Source organism: Diabrotica virgifera, chromosome 3, assembly GCF_917563875.1.
Source record: "Diabrotica virgifera virgifera chromosome 3, PGI_DIABVI_V3a".
Taxonomy (NCBI): domain Eukaryota; kingdom Metazoa; phylum Arthropoda; class Insecta; order Coleoptera; family Chrysomelidae; genus Diabrotica; species Diabrotica virgifera.
In genome coordinates this window covers 139,960,544-139,983,150 of record NC_065445.1, presented here as the reverse complement: position 1 = coordinate 139,983,150, position 22,607 = coordinate 139,960,544, and the positions used below count along the sequence as shown (strand labels likewise).

The window sequence follows — 22,607 nt, the reverse complement described above, 5'->3', positions numbered from 1 at the left end:
CTATAGGTTTAGATTCAAAATAATTAGGATCAGCTAACTTTAAATTTTTTAAATGTTCCCACGGACCGCAAGTATAAGTAAATGAAGGCGCCCTTGCCGAAATGGTATCTACAACAACGGCCTGAAAATTAAATAAGGGTTTGATTTGATTTTGAGGCTTAATCTGACACTGAACGAGTCCCTTTGATGTAGATGATGACATTTGATTTATGCCGCCAATTTCAGTGGAATAGTTATATCTAGGTAAATTTAGACGATTCAAACATTTCTCAGTGATATAACTTACTTCAGAACAACAGTCCAATAATGCCCTTATTGGTTGAAAATTACCATACTTATCTCTGATATCTATGACAGCTGAACCAAGCAAGAATTTTCCAGTTAAGGTAGAAAAAGTGTGATAAGTAGTAGATGTGTGTGGTTGATTATTTTGCACCACATTTTCTGTGCTTGACATCTGAATGGATGGATTAGTTTCTGAGATATGTAAAAGTGAGTTATGCCATTTTGACGAACAAGTTTTACAAGAATATTTTGATGAACAGGAATCCACTGTATGAGAATGATGAAGACACGCTAAACAAAGCTTTTTTTGTTTAACGAATGATAAGCGATTAGTTGGGGATAAATCTAGGAATTTTTTGCATTTTGACAGCACGTGACCCGATTCACCGCACTGGAAACAGCTGATAGTGTGATTTTTGGTATTTTCAGTGTTAGTCAACGCAGAAAAAGTTTGATTTAATTTGAAAGGTTGTTTTTGAGATTTCTGATAATTGTTTTGATTATTTTGAGAAGAATTTTGATTTGTTGATTTAGATGGTTTGTTAGAATGTAAATGTTGGACTGATTCTAAGGCCTTACATTTATTTTCTAGAAATTTATAGAGTGACTCATAGGTATGAAAGGAAACTGAGGTATGTGGCATTTCAAAATCAGTGCGTGTGTTGACATCCAATTTTTCGGCCAAGATAAAGTATTTTATATAATCGTGATAGTCAGGGAGCTGAAGGGAATTTAAGATTTCGATAGATTCTGAATATTTATCTAGCAATGATCGTAATTCTTTGGGCGAATCATTTTTTAAACTACTTTTTAGCATAGTACCAATAGAATTATCAGCAATAAGCCTTTTGTTCTGATATCTGTTTACTAATTTATCATAACAAATTTGATAATTATCTGATGTGATTTGAATACCCGAAAGCAATTTTAAGGGCTCCCCTTCAAGGTAAGATAGTAAATATTGCAATTTTCTGACGTTAGATGTAATGTTTTGATTATTGTGAACAAGATTATTAAAGAGCTCAAAAAATGTAGGCCACAGATTTCTGTCCCCTCTGAAAGTAGGTATTCCCAATTCTTTCAAATGAGGGGCGGATTCAGCACGCACATAATCTGCCTTACTTGAAGAACTGGTATCTGGAAACAGCTTGGAGAACGCAATTTTGCAGGAATAATAGTACTTTTGGACTTCCGACCTTATTTTATCCTCGGCTTTAAATTCGTCCTCCTCCTTTTCGTCTATTTCCATGATGACCTCGTTGTGAGCCTCCCCAAAGCTTTCGTAAATGTTTTCCAAGTCAAGAAATCTTACATGAAACTGTTCCTTTGCTTGTGCATCGGTGGTGGCTTGTTGAGAAAAAACATAACACTCTGTAATCGTGTTTGTGTAATTATCCCGTTTTCTTACGGCTTTTTTCAGAGACATTCTGATACGATTTGATTTTAATAGATTTCAAAGATAATAAAGATAATGATTTTAAAGATAAAGATAATTTTAAAGCTAAAATAACGATAAATATTACACTAGATATTAATGATGGGATAGATAATTGATAATTGTATAATATTTAATCACTATGATCGAAAATTGACTGATTTTATAATTTTAATTAGTTAAATATTACACTAGATGCGATCGATAATTGATATTATAATATTTAACCACTATGATTGAAAATTAATTGATTTTATGTGATTTTAATGGATATTCGATATAAATGGTCTAATTTACAAAAACTTAAAAACATTTAATGATAGGCAGATACGATAGATTATTTTTAGAATATAAACAAATAGGTACTAGTGCGATGCTCGATTTGAGTAGTTTGGGCACCTATGATTTTTACTGACCGGCGTATACTAAATATATCGATCGCTAGCGATGAATGGGAAAATGGCTGATACGAGTTGCTTCTGACTGTATAAACACGTTTGAATTTAAAAATTATTTAATTAAAGTAGAGGTGTGAAAATATCCGGCTCGAAGGACCATAAATGTTAACGCACGTGATGGATTTATTTTGTGGACTGTAATTTAGGTCTGCTATTGGTACTTCCATGCACTAACATCCAAATTTGATATCGGTAGATAAAAAGATAAAATGATGTTCCGCCAAACACACAACTGATATAAAAAATTGGGTACTAACCTTTAGTGTCGTGGTTTACTTCTAATGTGGGGCCCCAGCGTTGCGCACTTAAATGCACCAAACCAGCAACTTTAGATTCGTGTATCACGCCGATGATTGATTTTAGACGAGAATTTTTGTTACACGCGGACGGTGCTTAGATGTTAATTCTTCGCCGGTTTTAGAATGTCTCTCTACTCGTAGTACTTCTAGCGCCTATGCGCAGCAATGGTACCCTGCGTAGAACCAGCTGTGTGTTTTTTGAAGCTTTAAATTTAAATATTTAGCAGCAAAGTGTTGCGCTAACAACTACATAGTGCCTAAATTCAAGTTCAAACCCTATTTTATCATTTATTGATAAGAAATTTGGGCTTGTTTCATTTTAAAAACATTGTTTTGTAGTTGTTAATGCGGCCCGATCGCCCGTCCTCTCATAATATGCGCTTCATTAACAATTAAAAGACGATGTGTTAGAATAAAACGTCTCAAATACTCTTATGGGGAGCTGATAGAAGAAGATTTGAGCTTGAATTTAGATACTTTGTAATTTCAAAAATTATATTTTTTTACTTGTCTTTTTGAACCTTGAAAACCGTCATTTTTCGTTTTTTTCAGTTTTAAACTGTTTATAACTCCAAAACGATTAACTGTAGAGAAAAATTAAATTTTCTTTCTAAGACCTTTTTCTTCCCAATTATCCCAAGAACGTAAAACATTGTCTACTCGAGCCGAAAAAATTGATTTTTATAATTTGTTTAAATTTTTTTTTAATAAATGTACTAATAACTCTGAAATTATGGCATTTAAGTATAGGGAATATAACATGAAAAATCAGTATTTCTTAAGGACTTCAAAATGTAAAAATATACAGGGTGTTCCATTTGAAATAAGAAAGTTCATTAGATTTCCAGAAAAACGCAAGATCTGACTAGAATGTTATTGCCATTATAATATCGGCCGTATTAGAAAACCTTTACCCGTCAAAATCTATAAAAATCGTACAAGCCGTTTCCGAGGTAATTAAGGGATTCCATACATAAAACTCACTCTGTACTAACAACGTTTAAACTTAGTCCAGAGAAATAAGATTTTTCTCGTGACACATCCCCCTCCAGGCCGAAACCAAATTTTTTGAGTAGTATGGACATCTATATTAATAACCTTTATGTTTCCTGCAGCCGATTTTGATGATATACATAGTTATAAACAAATGAAGATCAAAAAACGGTAAATTTTCGCTTTTTTCTTCTATAACCAAAAAGTTAAGCATTTTAAACAAATTTGAGAGTAAGAAACTCATAAATCGTCTAAAAGATTTCAATATGGCGTTCGCTGAATATGTCTATTCTTATTGGTTGCTTAGAAAATTGCAAAATAAATAATGAATTTTGAGTTTTTATAAAATATTCATAACTTCTGTAAAAATTAACTTAGAACCTTCTTGTCTCACGAATTGCTGAGACTTCTGGTGCTTAAATTATATTTTAAATTTCAAAGTAATTGGTCAAATAGTTTAAAAGCTATTTAATTTGTTTATCCCAAATTAATTTTTTTTGCAACACTATAAGTCAGAAAATTATGAGGTTACAATAAGACTTCTGACAGTTTATGGAAGAAGAACATTTATACTATTGACTTAATTAAAAAAAATGACAAAAAGTAATTTTAAACAGTGTAAAATTATATTGCAAAAACACGTTGAATTTTTTATTTACTTATAAACAATTAGAATGACTTTTTAACCGTTACCCGTAGAAAAATTATTTTTTCATATTTGGAAAGAATGAATTTTTATACACATTTAGAAAGGAAAACAATTGTCCTAGCACAATTAGGGACGAAGTTAGCCCCCCCCCCTTTTTTTAATTTACATGTTTTTGCAAAATAATTTTACAGTATTTAGAATTATTTTTTGTCATTTTTTTTAAATTAAATTAATATTATAAATCTTCTTCTTTCATAAACTATCCAAAGTATTAGTGTAACTTCATCATTTTCTGACTTAAAGCGTTGCAAAAAAAATTAATTTGGGATAAACAAATTAAATACCTTTTAAACTATTTGACCAATTGTTTTGAAATTTAGAGTATGATTTAAGCACTAGGAGTCTCAGCATTCCGTGTAATAAGAACGGTTTACGTTAATTTTTACATAAGTTATGAATATAATAAAAACTCAAAATTTATTATTTATTTTGCAATTTCCTAAGCAACCAATAAGGATAGACATATTCAGTAAACGCCATATTGAAGTTTTTTATATGATTTATGAGTTTCTCACTCTCAAATTTGTTTAAAATACTTAACTTTTTGGTTATAGACGAAAAAAGCGAAAATTTACCGTTTTTTGATCTTCATTTGTTTATAACTATGTATATCATCAAAATCGGCTGCAGGAAACATGTAGGTTATTAATATAGACGTCTATACTACTCAAAAAATTTGGTTTCGGCCTGGAGGGGGTTGTGTCATTAACATGATATTTTTTTTCCTTATTTCTCTGACCTAACTGTATTGAATCACTTCACTTTGAATTTGAAGTGGATAAGCTTAGTATTTCTAAAACGTGTAACCTTAACATTCCTTTCGATAGTATTGTTGTTTTATTTGCCATTTATTTTCAGTTAATTTCAGTTAATTTATGGTTTTTTTTTACAGAAACCACCTTTAAAGAGAGAAGATTCATTTTTACAACGCTTTTCCACTAGGCAGATACCAGAGACGCAAGAAACTGTAGAGGACACCGGCAGCGAAGGAGGTAAAGCAAGTATCTTATTACTTAGGAATCCATATAATTCATAACTTTTTCCTTTATGTGAGCTCCACACTTTCGCCGAAGTCGATCGAGGTTCAAAAATTACGAGAGTGTAGACGGCCACCTTGTGCAACTTTGCCTTACTTCGTTCTACTTCCATTCTCTGTCGGTCTGGCGCGTCCGAGTCAAAGGGATCTTTGTCGGTATCGCACCGCTCTTTGTCGGTATCGCACTTCGTCGCGAAGTAGAACGAGTGTGTAGAGAGTTACTTGGTACTTCGGACTTCGGTCAACTTTGGCGACGTAACTTAGCCTAGAGTGTGGAGCCCGCTTTACTTAGTTTCATGTTTATTTTTAAAATTTTTACACGCGTGCCTGTTGTTTTCTTCTTGTAGTTTCTTGTTTGTTTATTATAACGTTGACGTTCGATATCTGGAACGTCAACGTCTTGAAGTTGGTCAGGATAGTCACTATTTACACTAACATTGTATATTTCTTCACTTACTTCCAAATCACTCTTGTCAATACATTGTCGCTGTCTGCTTCATCCTATAAGGCCTGAAGGCGTGCTTATTCTCGTTGGTAATTCATTTTATCTTAGATTAATAATAACAAAATATGTTAAAATCTGTAATAAGTATTACTCACTTACCTATACCTATACTTACTTATTTATAGGAATAAAACAAAATAAAGACAATTCTGCAGAAAGTACAAAATCCGACTCGTGGGGTGTGACCACTTTCAATCCAAACGTACTTGCTCAAACTAAATAGACGGCTAAAAACTATGTGTCATCGCATAGATTATTATACAATAGAAAGCTATCTAGCCGCTGTGGCCTATAGATGCAAAATTTCCTTATGTTCTAAGCGCTTCATCATTATTGGCCTGTACTACACCCCACCTGTCGGATGCTGGGTTAAGGTCACATCCAACTAGTAAAATAAACGGAGAAAGGCCCAACTAGGGCTGTAGTACCACTAATTATGTTTATTGTAGTAAATGTAACTCATATAAATTTAAACACAGAGCAGATTTCTTCTAAAGCAGCTAGTTATTTTTCAATTAATATGACTAAGAGAATCGAATTATCATTTTCTAATCGTTTTCAAAGAGTTTAAGTAAACTGTGGTAGGCGGCCGAATCGCATTTACTTTACTGTGAATGTTGCTGGCGAACGATAATTTAGGCCTTGACCAGAAAAAAAAAGGGACTAACGTACTAGTATAAGTTCTAAATTGATCTGCTACTGACAAACACGTTGATGTATCAGATCCACTTATGAATGAGCAGAAGGGCAAGCGATGATAACTTGCATCTAAGTGTTACATCTCTATAGATACCTACTGAAAGTACCTATGTATATGCTTAAAAACCGGAATATAGTATGATCATCCTGTTTAATTGAGCAGTTGTGGGCCTTAAGCTACATTGGATAGAGAAATGCAGAATACTAATTGTAGCTCCGATGTCATTCACAAATTTGAAGGTACCTGTATAAATGCTGGATGTAACACTGGAAATGAACAACATGGTATGGATCACAGGGGAAAGGCCTTTGATCACCTTGTATTTGGGATAAATCTTTCTCCCTATCCATAAAAACTATAACTAAACGTATGCAGCAATTACATAACAATTGCCTTATCCCTAATGCATGCAAAATCCTGCTACATACAACCACAGCTAAAGAACTTTCTACTTTCCGACACAGCTAAAGACAAATGCAAATTCGTACCATGAAAAGAAACTCGTGACCAGATATTGAACACCAGACAGATAATAGAAAACAAGGGAACATATTAAATATAACATAGTGTTTTGTTTTTTATATTAAACAAAGGTTTCGATTCAGTAAAATGGGATAGCCTATGGAGTATAATAAAAAAGATGGGAGTATCAAACCACCTGATTGACCTAATAAGAAATCCCTATGATAAAAACTTAGCCAAGTACAAGGAATACAATAACGCATATTCAAATGCGTTCAAAACAAAGAAAGGAACTATACAGGCTATTGAAAAGAAGTAAACCGAGTATACCTTAATTACTATGGCCACATAACCAGAAAAACGAGGACAACGGTACAGCTGGTAGTAGAGGGAATGGCAGAAGGCCCAAAACCAAGAGAAAGTTCTCCAACACGATGGGCACACCAAATGAAGGCTCTGGTGGGAAAATCCCTATACGAAGCCATCCATCTGGATCACAGCCGATTAAGAAAGCACGGTCACCAATCCCTGACAAGGGCTCAAGGAGTTAAAGAAGATAAGAAGAGTAGTATAAATGCAATATATTTAAAATTTTCGAGTTTATTTGAAAGCTAAATAGAACCCAATATACGCGGTAATGTTATTTGCATAAATGTTTAAGGAAGATTCCCATTAAAGATTAAAAAATAGGTTGATTATAAACATATCTCAAGATAATAGACCTATATGAGCTGGGTGTTCTTATATTCTATTCCCTCGTGATATCTGTTTACGATTTGTGTATATTAAAGAAACACAATATGTAATTGGATGCATGTGTAATGTTTAGCAAAGTGTAACTAATATAATATGTGTACAGAGTGAGTCTGTAATTGGGAATAAATTCAATAGTTCAAATACTAATTGTTTTTTTGAAAAATACTCAGACCTGTCGATTAGTATTTCAAATCGAATTTTTTACATGCAATAATAATGTATACAGGGTGTCCAATTTAAAAATATGACGTCATCGTTGATTTTCTTAAGTTACAACATTGTCATTTTGATGGCCATTTTGATAGGGTGTATAAAGTTATAAATGATCATAATGTTGCCCATTGACTACTTGACAATATTTATCTAAATAACAAAATATATTCATAAGTATAAGCAATCCCCCACTTACCGACCAACGGCTTCGGGCGGACGAGTTGGTAGGTGGTAGGGCGCTCTTTTTTCCTGGGACTGAGAAACCGGCCCTAAAGGCGGAAGAATCAATGGTTAGGTCAACGGCATAAGAATATAGAAGGCAACGAGAAACCACTTTATTAAAGATCCCTATGAATATCTCTAGTACAATCATAATGACTGTACAACTCAATACAAATTCGCTTACAAACTGATCATGGACATCGGAGACCAAGATCCGGCAAGAGAGGTCATTCCCATGACCACAGGGCTCCCCAGCTCATTAATATGCAAAATCACTGTGAAATACCTAATAACACACCTTTAAGAAAAATCCACACGAATTGTCTGAAGAGGATATCCACTTGGAACGTTAGGACGATGGCTCAATCAGGAAAAATCCAATGCGCAAACAAAGAAATGGAACACATGAAAATAGCAATAAAGGGCACAAGCGAAATGAGGTCAAGTCATTGTGACATAGAAGACTACAGAGTAAGTATACTATTCAGGATCAGAAAATGGTAAATATGAAAATGGAGTTAGAATTATCACACATAAAATTATAGCCAAACATGTCAACAACTTGCAACATGTAACCCAACTATTACAAATAAATATGTTACCGGTGAACACAAACATCGTACAAGTCTATGCACCCACAGCAGACTACATTGATGAAAAAATATCAGAATTCTCTAAACAAATAAGCAATCTTATAAGAGATATACCGAGACACAAACTCCTTATTATCATGGGAGATTTCAATGCGAAAATAGGTAACGAAAAAAAAAAGGGCAACATATTGGTCCACATAGATTAGGAGAGAGAAATCAACGCGGAAAAACAATGAGTATCTTTGCAGTTGAGCAGGACTTAGCGTGCTAAACACATTTTACAAACTACCACCTAGACGCCTGTATACGTGGAACTCACTTAGAGACAACGGAGAAGACGTTATTGTAAGAAACCAAATAATATGCTTGTTAACAAAAGATATCGAAAGAATTTCACCAGTGTCAAAACCTACCCAGGCCCTGATATTCAATCTGACCACAATCCTTTAGTGGACATGTATAGAACCAAGTTAAATAAAATACGCGGAAAAATTATAAAAAAAACATGACATGAGAAAACTGAAATGTGGCGAAGTAAACGAAATAGTCAGCAAAACATTAAATAGAAAATTTAAAGAAACCAATAATACAACGGAAAGCACAGAAGATAAGATAGAATCCCTTAATAAAACGATAGATGACATTAAAGACAATTTTATGAAGATTGAAGAAGGTAAGAATAAGACATGGATGACGACAGAGATTCTGTAACTAATGGAAGAAAGAAGAAAAAAAAGAACGATAACTTCATGTATAAAACATTACAGCAAGAGATACAGAGAAAGATCAGAGAAGCCAAACAGAAAGAGCTGGAGAAAAAAATGCCAAGGAATCAAAATTCTTCAATGTAAATACAACGACTTTAACGTGCATAATAAGGTATGAGAAATTACAAGCAAATGTAAAAACAGAAGAATAAGTAAACTTGTTAATGAAAATGGAGAGACAATCGTAGACAAAAAGAGTATCAATAATACCTGGAAAAATTACATACGAAATTTATGTTTTGATGGGAGGTAGGACCAGTCCCCAATACCTACGGAAACAGGACCACCTATACTAGTGGCAGAAATAAGAGCAGCCATAATATCATTAAATCTCTAAATATCAGATAGAAAATCTATGAGCTAGAAGAAGAAATAAAGGACCTGAACTGGGACATAATTGGTCTGGCAGAGGTAAAAAGGAAAGGCGAAGAGCGCATAACATTGCAATCAGGTAACATCTTGTATTACAAAGGGCACGATGAGCAAAGTCTAAACGGCGTAGGATTTCTGGTTTCTAAGAAATATGCTAGTAGAATAGAACAATATGTGGGAATCTCGGAAAGAATTGCAATGATTATGATGAATATACACGAAAAAATCACCCTAAAAATTATTCAAGTGTACGCCCCAACTTCAACACATCCCGATGAAGAGATAGATGAGTTCTACGAGAAAATAATAGAAACCAACACGTGCTATCACAGCACCTATGACCTATACACTAATAATAGGAGATTTCAACGCTAAGATCGGACAACGACTAGAAGAAACTGAAAGCTATATTGGTGAATTCGGCTATGGTGTTAGAAATGATAGAGGAGAAACCCTTGTGAACTTCCTACATAGCAACAAATATTTTGCAATGAACACATTTTATAAGAAAAAACCGCAAAGGAAGTGGACGTGGTTATCACCAAACGGAAAAACACGGAACGAAATTGATTACATCATGTGTAACAAGAAAGATATCGTAGAAGATGTAACAGTAATAAATTCGGTCTCTCTGGGAAGCGATCATAGAATGGTTAGAGCTAAACTAAGAATTGGGTATAGCAAACGTAGAACTAACTTTAAGAACACGACACAAATAGATACAGAAAAGCTAAAAGCCGATAAAGAAAAATATGCTAGTAAATTAAAAACCGCCCAAGCACTGAATCTAGAACAACTCAGCATAAATAAAATTAACTCAGTTATAACAAAAGAACTATTGAATACCAGCTCTGAAATAGCGACCCGTCATAAAAATAAAAAATCCAAAATAAGTGCAGAATCGCAGAATATGCTGAAACAACGAAGAGAGCTCTTGTCACGAAACAAAAGAAATACCAGAGAATACAAGGAATTTAACCGAGCCATACGAAAACAGATAAAAGACGACATTAGAAAACAGCAAGAAGACCATATAGAAGAAGTGATAGAGAAAAATCGAAGTCTGAAATATACCAAACCGAAATTAGGCAAGAAAAATATTATAGCTATAAAAAATCAACAAGGCCAACTAGAAACAAGCAAAGCTCAGATATCGAAGATAATTGAAAACTTCTATACTGAATTATACCATTCAAAAAACGATCCCCCCGACTGTTCAAAGCAAAATCTGAAAAGGCAAATAACAAACGTAAACTCTGAATTAATGCCCGAAATAAGCGAAGCAGAAATAGAAAATGCACTTAAAGAAATGAAAAGAAATAAAGCACCGGGTAACGATGGAATTCTGGCAGAAATGCTGAAAGACGGCGGTGAAGAAGTTATCAGATACCTAAAAATACTTTTCAATAAATGTCTATTTGAAGGAAACATACCAAAGGAATGGAATACTGCTAACACAATCTTAATACACAAAAAAGGTGACAATACAGATCTGAAAAATTATCGTCCAATATCACTACTATCACAACTTTATAAAACATTCACAAAAATAATTACAAATAGATTGACAACAAAGTTCGATGTATATCAACCAGCAGAACAAGCCGGTTTTAGAAAAGGCTTCAGTACATGCGACCATCTTCACACACTAAAGATCCTAATGGAAAAAGTTAACGAGTACAACTTACCAATCTGTTTAGCATTTATAGATTACGAAAAAGCTTTTGACAGCATAGAATTATGGGCTATTGAGGAAGCACTGGTCAATAGCAGAATCGATTACATAATATATACAAACATGCTGAAATGGTAGTCACGATGGATAACGACATGAAAACTAGGCCAATCAAAATCAACCGAGGAGTAAGACGGGGAGACACCATATCTCCAAAACTATTTACTGCCGCACTTGAAGACATCTTTAAATCATTAAATTGGGAAACAAAGGGACTCTCGATAAATGGAAAGTATTTAAACCACCTAAGATATGCAGATGACGTGGTACTAATAGCCGACAACTGGAAAGAACTGAAGGTGATGATCGATGAGCTTCATAGAGAATCCTTAAAAAAAGGACTAAAAATGAACTTGAGCAAAACTAAGCTAATGTCTAACAAAGATGATCAACCAACGATAACCATCCAAGGAACAAAAGTGGAACATGTAAAAGAATATATATATCTAGGTCAGAATATCAAGGTAAACAAAGAAAATCAAACTACCGAAATAAGCAGACGAGTAAGAATGGGATGGGCTGCATTCGGAAAACTCTCATATATACTAAAAGACAAAAAGATACCACAATACCTTCGAACCAAAGTGTTCGATTCTTGTATCCTTCCCGTTCTCACTTACGGAGCTCAAACCTGGACATTCACAAAAATGAACATGGACAAGATTAGAAAAACTCAAAGAGCCATGGAACGACAGATGCTTGGTATCTCACTAATAGATCGGCAAACAAACGAAGCAACCCGAAACAAAACAAAAGTAAGGGATGCCGTGGAACAAGCGGCTAAATTAAAATGGAAATGGGCTGGACACAACGAACGTCTCGAAAATGGTAGATGGAGCAAGGAAGTTGGAAACTGGCGACCGTACGAAGCGAAGAGACCAAGAGGAAGACCTCAAATGCGCTGGAGCGATGACATCAGAAGAGTCGCAGGACCAATGTGGAAACGCCTCACACACAACAGAGATGAATGGCGAGAAATGGGAGAGGCCTTTATTCGACATTTCGAATAGAAAAAAGGCTAAAAAAAAAAAATATCATTAAAAGAAGGGAGAGCTCCAGGACCAGATGGAGTACAATCTGAATTTCTTAAACTTCTTGATGATGAATCTTTGAGAATACTATGTAAAATCTTCAATAATATCTATGCTACAGGCAATATCCCAAAAGATTGGCTAGTTTCAGAATTTATTACCTTACCAAAAAAACAAGGAGCTAAAAAGTGCGGAGAATATAGGCTAATAAAGCTAATGAGCCATACATTAAAATTTTTTCTTAAAATTTTACATCATAGAATATACAAGCCATGCGAAGAGAGAATACAAGACACACAGTTTGGATTCATGAAAGGCGTAGTTACAAGAAATGCACTGTTTAGTCTACAGATTATTTCAAAGATGAAGCGATATGATTTGCGATATCTCTACCTGCTTTGTGGACTACCAAAAAGCATTTGATACAGTTCAACTCCGAAAAATGATGGATGTTCTAACAAAAGCCCAAATTGATGATAAAGACCGGCGTATAATGCAAAATTTACACTGGAACTAATCAGCTACAATAAGAACGAATCTTGGAGTTGAATCAACGGAAGCGATCCAGATTCTACGAGGCGTTGCACAAGGTTGTATACTTTCACCTATATTATTTAACCTATATTCAGAGGAAATATTTAGTGAAGCCTTGGAAAATTGGAAACATGGAATACTTCTAAATGGAGAACGTCTAAACAACATCCGCTATGCAGACGACACCGTTATTTTTGCAGGCAGTTTGAACAGTTTACAGCAACTAATAAACAAAGTAAATGAAGTAAGTGAAAGATTTGGACTTCAAGTAAATATATTAAAAACTAAATTTATGGTCATCAGCAAAAATAAAATTAGAGAGAGATGCCCAATTATTTATCAATAATACACCAGTGAACCGAGTAACACAGTATAGGTACCTATCTTGTAACAATAGTAAACGAACAATGGGATCACTCACAAGAAACAAAATGTAGAATAGAGAAGGCTAGAAGTGCATTCAATAACATGGCCAAACTCTGTAAAAGCCACAACCTTAATCTGGAGATAAGAGTAAGGCTCCTACGATGTTATATCTTCTCAATATTGCATTACGGAGTTGAATCCTGGACACTCACTGAAGCAATGGAGAAAAACTTGAAGCCTTCGAGATGTGGCTATACAGGCGAATCCTAAGGATATCATGGACGGACAAGATAACCAACGAGACCGTATTACGGAGAGTGGGGAAAGAAAGGAAGGTATATATACCATTAAAAGGATAAAGTTAGAATATCTCGGACACATAATGAGAAACGGCACTAAATACAGATTACTGAAGGTAATCCTTCAAGGTAAGGTATTCGGAAAGCGAGGAAATGAAAGAAGAATAATATCATGGTTAAAGAACCTGAGAAAATGGTTCTCCACAACAACAGCTAATCTATTTAAAGCATCATTTAATAAAATAATTATAGCCAGAATGATAGCCAATATTCTAAACGAATAGGCACTAAAAGAAGAAGAATATACTCATAATGGGCAACATTAAGAGCATTTACTTAATTGAAATATTAAATTCAATTATTTGATTACTTGTTTTTCATAACTTTGTTCATTTTTATTATCTTTTAAATGGTAGGGAATAAAAATTTACTATTTTGCAGTTATGTATAATTTTACACACCCTATCAAAATAGCTATCAAAATGACAGTGCTGTCCTTTAAGAAAATCAACAATGACGTCTATCTATAAATTGGGACACCCTGTATACATTATTATTGTATGAAAAAGTTTCGATTTGAAATACTAATTGACAGGTCTGAGCATTTTTCAAAAAACAACAATAATTATTATTGAAACTATTGAATTTATTCCAACTTACATACTCACTCACTCTGTATAATATATAATATAATAATATATAATATGAAGAGTACAGGGGAAAAACAACCTAAGTCAAATTTTATGACTTTAAGATAAAGTAATGTTGAAATTCAAAACGCTACAAACACAAATTTTTTAGAGTCAGAATTTGTTTTTTTACCATTATGTTTTTAAACTATCTGAGATCCAAGGTTAAAACGGAAAACAAAAAAAAATTTGATAGAAAAATGAAGAAGTTATTTCTATAGTTTTGCTTAGCCCGTTTTTTGCTGATAGTATAACAATTTTGTTTTTTTAAGTATATTTATTGCACAAACAATTTTACGCCTACAAAAATAATGAAACAAAACTGAACTGAAAAAATTCTTCAGTATTCTGACTTGCAGCTGATTACTTAAAATAAAAAACGTCCCGAGGAACCCGACTTATCCCGTTTTTGCTCGGTTCTGCACGGACTTATCACGTTATTCCTCTGTACAGGATATTTTTCCTATTAAATATTTCCTAACGTATCGTGCTTTTGTCCTGAGAGGTATGTTTACAACAAAATCTAACGTACGTTTTATAGGATAATACTCCAGGGAAATAAGCAAGAAATAGACCATGTTCGGGACACTGAAATATCCAGGTAGCTGACAACTTTTTTAGTTATTGTAGACCTATAGGATGAAAACTTACTGTTCCTGCCTTGAGATCGCGTCCATTTTTTAATTATTAACAATTTAGTGCAAACAACGCGACATTTTTGATCTTTTGCACTCCATTAAAAAGCTTAACAGTTGACATAAAACTAAAAAACTTAATTTTTTAAAACATTGAAAACCCTTCAAAATGTCGATTTTGATATTTTTTAATAACGTTTACTAAAACTAACTTAGAACTTTAGTGTTTCGCCCAAATTTGGGTATTAGGTTACTTAACCTTCCGTGACTAACATTGGGTCTGTGACACGGACCACTTGGAGTTTTTACGATTATATCCAAATTGTTCGTTATGTATCTTCACCGCCATCAGTAGCTGCCTGATTCAGGTGTATGTTTTTAGTATTGAAGTTTGAGTCTTCAATGTCAAGTGATTATGCAGTTATCGGCAAATTTTATCAGAGACCGATGTTGGACGTGACATCGATGAGACGTAATCAATGAAAAAATATTTATATTAACGAAAGAACGTACGAACAAGTTCTGATAATTTAGTAAACCAATTCCCAGGAGTAAAAGGTGAAGCTAAGTACACAAAAACAGCAGTGGAAAATTGAGCTTGTTTTTCACAAGTGAGATGTGATATAATTGTTTTTATTTTCTTTGGTATTTTGCTAATATTTAAGAGGCTTAATAAATTAAAAATAAATATTATTCTTGTTTTAACTTCACTCCTTCAAGGACTAAACACAACCTTACGCTTGAAAGTGTGTCAATAGAAACATTTTTTTTATATCAGTCTCTGAGACGGATTTTAATGTTCAGAAAACCTATGTTAGTTGCAGAAGGTTAACAAACCCTCAAAATTTGAGACCGATCCATTAATTAGTTTAAAAGGTATTCTATTTGTTTATCCCAGACACCTTTATTTTGCAATAGCATAACACAGAAAATAATGCAGATAGGGCAATTCTGCGTATGCCAAATGAAAGTAGAAAAGTGATATTATCAAAATGTATTAAAAAAAAGTTAAAAAATGTCTAGTGTAGCCAAAAATCCTAATTACACATTTTAGAAATTTGGTACTTTATAAACATTTAGAATAACTTTAAAAATATTGTCTGTAAAAAATTTTTTTATATACACGAAAAGCTGGTATAGTCGGTTCGCTAAACTCAGACGCAACTGGCTAGATATTTTAGTCGATAATTTTTTTGTTTTTTGCCCATTTTGCAAAAATTGACAAAATTACTAACTATTTAGTGATTATTAACTATTTAGTAATTATTTTTTGCCAATTTTACTAAAATTGGCAAAATTACCGACTAAAATATCTAGAAAGTTGCGTCTGAGTTTAGCGAACAGACTATATATTACACAAATTTTTGAAAATACAGTTCAAATGGTGACTTGTTAAGTAAAGGGGGAGCTGGGAGCCGACAAGTGCAAAAACTAAAAAAGCAACTTAAAACAATATATTATAATTCCCTATTTCTCGGAATCTACTCAATGAATTTTGATATTTCTTTTCTTAATTTGTACGTACTTTTTGTGTGTATTACAAATATGCAATTTATCTTGACATGTATTATTTATTAATAAATAGTCTAATTTGTTTAAACGATTTTTGAAAAAATATTTTTTTTCCAAAAATCCATTTTTTAATCACTATATACTCATAGAAAAAGTTAAGGTATACTTTAATAAATTTAATAAATGAATTCTCTTTTTTAATAATAATTATAATATAAATTATAATATAATATAAAAGTGTACTTTAACTTTTTCCATGATCATTAATGATTATATGATTAAAAAACGGACTCTTGGAAAAAAATAATTTTTTCAAGAATTATTTAAACAAATTAGACTGTTTATTAACTCATAAATTTATTAACAAATTGCGTATTTCTAATGTACGGAGAAATTACATACAAATGAAAAAAAAAGATCAAAATCCATCGAGTAGATCCGGAGATACAGAAAATTGTAGTAGTTTGAAATTGCTTTTTTGGTTTTTCGAACTCGGTGGATTTGTAGGCTCTTCCTAGTAAGCATTTGAACTACATTTTTAAAAATTCTTAGAGGGTCGTATGAAATTACAATGTCAGATTTTTTAAGAAAAAATATAAATCTCATTCTTTAAAATGGCATTAACAAACAAATTAGCTGTGAATTAAAAAAAAAACACACGGCTAACTTTGTCCCAAATGAACCTAGGCTAAACTTTTTTATTTTAAAATTCGTGGTTTTCGCTTCTCGAATTCGCTTTTCGAATGTATTATTAACGTTATTCTAAATGTTTATAAACTACAAAGTTTCAAAAATTTGGCATTAGAATTTTTGACTATATTAAATAATTTTTTATATTTTTTTAATACATTTTGATAGTATCACTCTTCTACTTTCATTTGGCATACGCAGAATTGACCTATCTTCATTATTTTCTCTCTTATGTTATTGCAGATCAAAGGTCTCTAGGATAAACAAATAGAATAAATTTTAAACTAATTAATAGATCGATCTCAAATTTTAAAGGTTTATTAAGTACCCCAATACGAAACTTTGGGTTAAACTCTAAAGTTCTAAGTGAAATATAGTAAAAGTTATTAACAAATATCGATTTTCATCTATTTTGCAATTTGCAATGCAACAAATTTACTTTTTAACATTAAAAAATCAGCATTTTGTAGCTAATTCAATGTTCTTAAAAAACAAATTTTGTAATTTTATGTGAACTATTTAGCTTTTTAGTGGGGTGCAAACAATCGAAAAAATCGCGTTTTTTTGCACTAAACAGGTAGGTTTTTCCACAGGTCTACAATAACTAAAAAAGTAGTCGGCTACCTGGATATTTGAAAATTTCTCTGGACTATAACTTCAATATCTTAAACTCGCAAAATTTTGACTTTACCCATTTTTCCCCTGCACCCTTGATACAATATATATTTGTAGGTTTTTATTTAAATAAACATACACTTAAATTTTTTTTATTTTATTGCAGATAATCATTCAGCTCCACGTCGGCGAAGGAGACACCGAAAACAACCGAGAACCGTCGTTAATCCCGATTCGAACTTTTATTTTTATTGGTTACTAGTTTTAACAGTGTGTGTTTTGTACAATCTTTGGACGTTAATAGTGCGTGAAAGTTTTCCTGAACTTCAGGTAAGTCGTTTGAAAGTTCTATAGCATAAGGTTACTTTTATATGTTATTAACTTAAAGAAATTTGATGGAAAATAAACTATGTTTTGAAGATTTGTTTGAAGGTCATTTTAAGATTTTTTATATATACAGGTTGGCCACTCAAAACAGTCAATCCTAATATTTGGCAATCTTTATTTTAATGATATTAAAATATTACATTTAAAGATGATAAAAAATCTACGAAGAAATACTATCTGGCAGACATAAAAGTCCACCGATCTTAATCTCAGGAGTTCAGAAGGCCATCTACCAAGCGAAACGAAGGAAGGTCCTGACAAAATACCCTTAGAATTGTTACAACTATTAGACAATGAGAGTGTTGCGATTATCACCTGCTTCTTTAACAAGATATACAGCAGCGGCAAATTACCAGACAACCGGTTAGAATCAATATTTGTAACTATTCCCAAGAAAAAGAATGCCAGGCAGTGTAGGACTATCGACTTATCAGTTTAATGAGTCAAAATTTTTATAAAAATATTGGATTTTCATATACAGAGTGGGCCAAATAAAAGGAGCCACCCCGATATTTGGCAGTATTTATTGGAGTTTAAGAAAATAAAAAAACAGGTCAATTTTTGATCTAAGGGGGACACATTTTTACGGTACAAACATCTGTCATTTGTCAACTCCCTCCCTTCCACTTCCCCCGCCCCTTATTTTTAAATAGGGAATAGGAGGCGTGTACTAGCTCATTTGAAAGGTAATTCAATTCTCTATTCAGTAATATCAACATTGACATAAAAATTTATACAGGGTGTCCAACAAAAATTATTTTAAATTAAATTAATTGACGCAAAAAGAAGAATGTATGTAATTTATTTAACTCAGAATACATTCTACTGCTGATAAAAAACGGAAAACAATGTTTATTTGATAAATAAATACTGTTTGTTGCTTAAATTCAATATTCAACCTACCAAGAGGCAGATGGGTGGAAGCTTGAACATTAAAATTAAGCAAAAAGCAGTGTCTATTTATCAAAAAACATTTTTTTCTGCTTTCTGTCCGCAGTAGAATGTGTTCTGAGTTAAATAAATTACATACATTCTTCTTTTTGTGTCAATTAATTTAATTCAAAATAATTTTTCTTGGACACCCTGTATACATTTTTAACTCGATGTTAATATTACTGAATAGAGAATTGAATAACCTTTCAAATGAGCTAGCACACGACCCCTATTCCCTATTTAAAAATAAGGGGTGGGGGAAGTGGAAGGGAGGGAGTTGACAAATGACAGATGTTTGTATCGTAAAAATGTGTCCCCCTTAGATCAAAGATTGACCTGTTTTTTTATTTTCTTAAAATCTAATAAATACTGCCAAATATCGGGGTGGCTCCTTTTATTTGGCCCACTCTGTATATTATAATCTTTGTGAGGGGATAAATTAGTGATGAAAAGTTTGGTTTCCGAAACGGTATGGATATTCAGGAAGCTCCTTTTTGCATGCGAAAACTTCTACAAAAGAGCATTGGGTTTAGCAAAACTATTTAGGTAGGCTTTATAGATTTCGAAAAAGTCTTCGATAGAGTACCACATACATTACTATTTCAATGCTTGGACTGGACATATACAACCTTAGATTGCCCAAAAATCTCTACTACTATCAGACCGCTTGTATAAGTTGGATCAAGAAGCTTCAGCTAAAGTTTATATTAAGCGTGGTGTCAGGCAGACATCAGATACGCAGATGACACCGCCGTAATGGCAAAGAATCTAGAAGACCTTCAAATCCTATTGTACGCTGTAAACAACGAATGTACTGCAAAGGACTTAACAATCAACGCAAAGAAAACAAAATGGATGGCGGTCGGAAAAATGATTGTCGAAGACACACTTCTTCTTCTTTAAGTGCCATCTCCGCGACTGAGGTCGGCAATCATCATAGCTATTAGGATTTTAGAGACGGCTGTTCTGAAAAGTTCATTTGATGTACATCCGTACCATTGTCTCAGGTTGCGCAGCCAACGATATTCTGCGTCTTCCTATGCTTCTTTTCCTTTAACCTTTCCCTGCATAATGAGTTGGAGCAAGTTGTATCTCTCTCCACGTGTAATATGTCCCAGATATTCCAATGTTCTTGTTTTGATGGTATTTAAGATTTCCATTTCTTTATTCATCTTTCTCAGAACCTCTTTGTTTGTGACGTGTTCTGTTTACGATATTTTTAGAATTCTTCTGTACACCCACAGCTCGAATGACTCTAGTTTTTTCATTAGTGCAACATTCAAGGTCTAAGATTTTATTCCATAAAACAAAGTCGAGAAAACGTAGCACCTAGCCAACCTAACTCTTAGCTCCAACTTCAAATGTCTTGTGCAGAGCACTATTCTCATTTTGTTAAAATTTGCTCTAGCCTTTTCTACTTTTATTTTGAATTCCTGTAAGTAATCTCTTGTGGAGTTGATCATTGTTCCAAGGTATGCACATCGTGGTCGTACTGAGAAAATCCACTAACTTACAAAAGTAAAGTTTTGAGAAAAACTCATTTAAACATTATGGCTCACCCCTTAAAAATCGGTTACACTGGCTGTTCACACACTGGTTAGTTACACTGTTTTGGTACCTGGATATGATTTTGAAGAACGTTAACCACAGGTGGTGTGCACATGTATGTAAAAATATTTGGAAAAACATTACCTATTTTATTCATGAAAACTTTAAAAAAGCTAAAGTTAGTTAATTTTCTTTGTTATTGAATGTACCGATTTAAGCAAGGTGGATGATGAATTTGGAGATATACAGTTTTTCCTGTTAACATATTGATGTTTGTGGAGTTAATGGTAGTAAAATATCAAAATTGAAAAAAATGGAGTTAGTGGATATTCCGCTATATAAAAAACTCCGCTATTCTGATCACCAGCCTCTGAAGATCCCCAATATTTTCAGCTAAGATGACAGTATCATCCGCATATCTAATGTTGTTAATGGGAACTCCATTTACCTTTATTGCAGCTGTTTCAACCTCAAGAGCTTTTTTCAAGATCTCTTCCGAGTAGGAATTAAAAATAATTGGCGACGACACGCATCCCTGTCTCACTCCACATCTAATTTCAATTTCCTCTGATATCTGATCGTTAACAGGTACTTTTGCTCGTTGTTTATAGTATAATTTGGATATAATCCTGAGGTCATTGTAGTCTATCTTCTTTGATTCCAGGACATGCATTAATTGTTCATGTCGTATTTTGTCGGATGCTTTATTATAGTCAATAAAACACAATATATATTGATTGACATCCAGGCACCATTGTATAAGTATGTTGAGTGAAAAAAGAGCTTCACGAATTCCTAGGTCTTTGTAAAGCCCAAATTGCGTATCATTAATATCTACATATGTCCAGTTTATGATATATTCGGTTATGGATGACTTTCAATAGCAACTTAAGCACATGGGACATCAAGCTAATGGTGCGGTAGTCGCCGCATTCTCTGGCGTTTTTTTTTTAGGGAGACAAATAAAGATTGACGTTAACCATTTTTTGGGTAATGTACCTGAGCTATAAATTTTGTTTAAGAGTATCACTAAAACATCAATCTGCTGCTCATTTATAATTTTTAGAAAAACGATAGGAAGCGTGTCAGGTCCTGGGCTTTTCCCGTTGTTCATTATTTTTAATGCGTGGATTATTTCTTCATTTGTAATATCTGGACCTATTTTTCCTGAAGTAAGTTCGATGTGTTCCAGGTCCCCTCTTTCATCATCGAACAATTCGTCTATGTATTCTGCCCAACGGTGTACTTTCTCATCGGTCTGTGTTATAACAACCCCGTGTCTATCCAGAAGTGCACCAGTGATATTTTGTTTTCTTAGTCCAGCCATTTCTTTGACTTTCTTATGAATATTAAATAGGTCGTATCTTTTTTGGAGGTCCTCGATTTCTTTGCTTTTCTCTTCAAAGTGTTTTTCATGCTTTATTAACTTCCTTATCTCGTTGTTAATCTCCCTGCATTTATTGTTATCTTTGTTCTTATATTGTCTCAGTTGTTCCATCATATTCAGTATCTCGTCGGTCATCCATTCCTCTTTTCTCTTTGTGGAAGTCTTTAGTATTTCTTTACAAGGTTCTAGTAGGCAGTGTTTTAGTCGCTCCCAGTGCTCGCCAATATCATTGATGTCTATGTTCAGCTTTCTGCAGTTCATAATATGCAGTTCGTGTTGAAGGCATTCTTTTACGTTGGGTTCTTTAAGCTTGGTTATGTGTATTGTAGCAATTCTCGGATGTCTCTTAATATTTTTAAGTGTGAGTGTAATTTTGGCGATAATTGGGTTGTGATCTGAGGCCATGGGCTTATGCTTTCACGGCTTTAACAGCATTACGAT

At 33.3% G+C, this 22,607-nt stretch overlaps 1 protein-coding gene across 1 annotated transcript in view; it reads left to right on the top strand.

Moving 5' to 3' along the window:
- The window catches only part of LOC126882573 (uncharacterized), a 481,344-nt gene that overhangs the window by 168,208 nt on the left and 290,529 nt on the right, over positions 1 to 22,607 (top strand). Inside the window, exons 3-4 of the mRNA XM_050647545.1 lie at positions 5,072 to 5,180; positions 18,078 to 18,241. Of these exons, the coding sequence (XP_050503502.1) occupies positions 5,072 to 5,180; positions 18,078 to 18,241 (273 nt within the window). The remainder of the gene's footprint in view (positions 1 to 5,071; positions 5,181 to 18,077; positions 18,242 to 22,607) is intronic.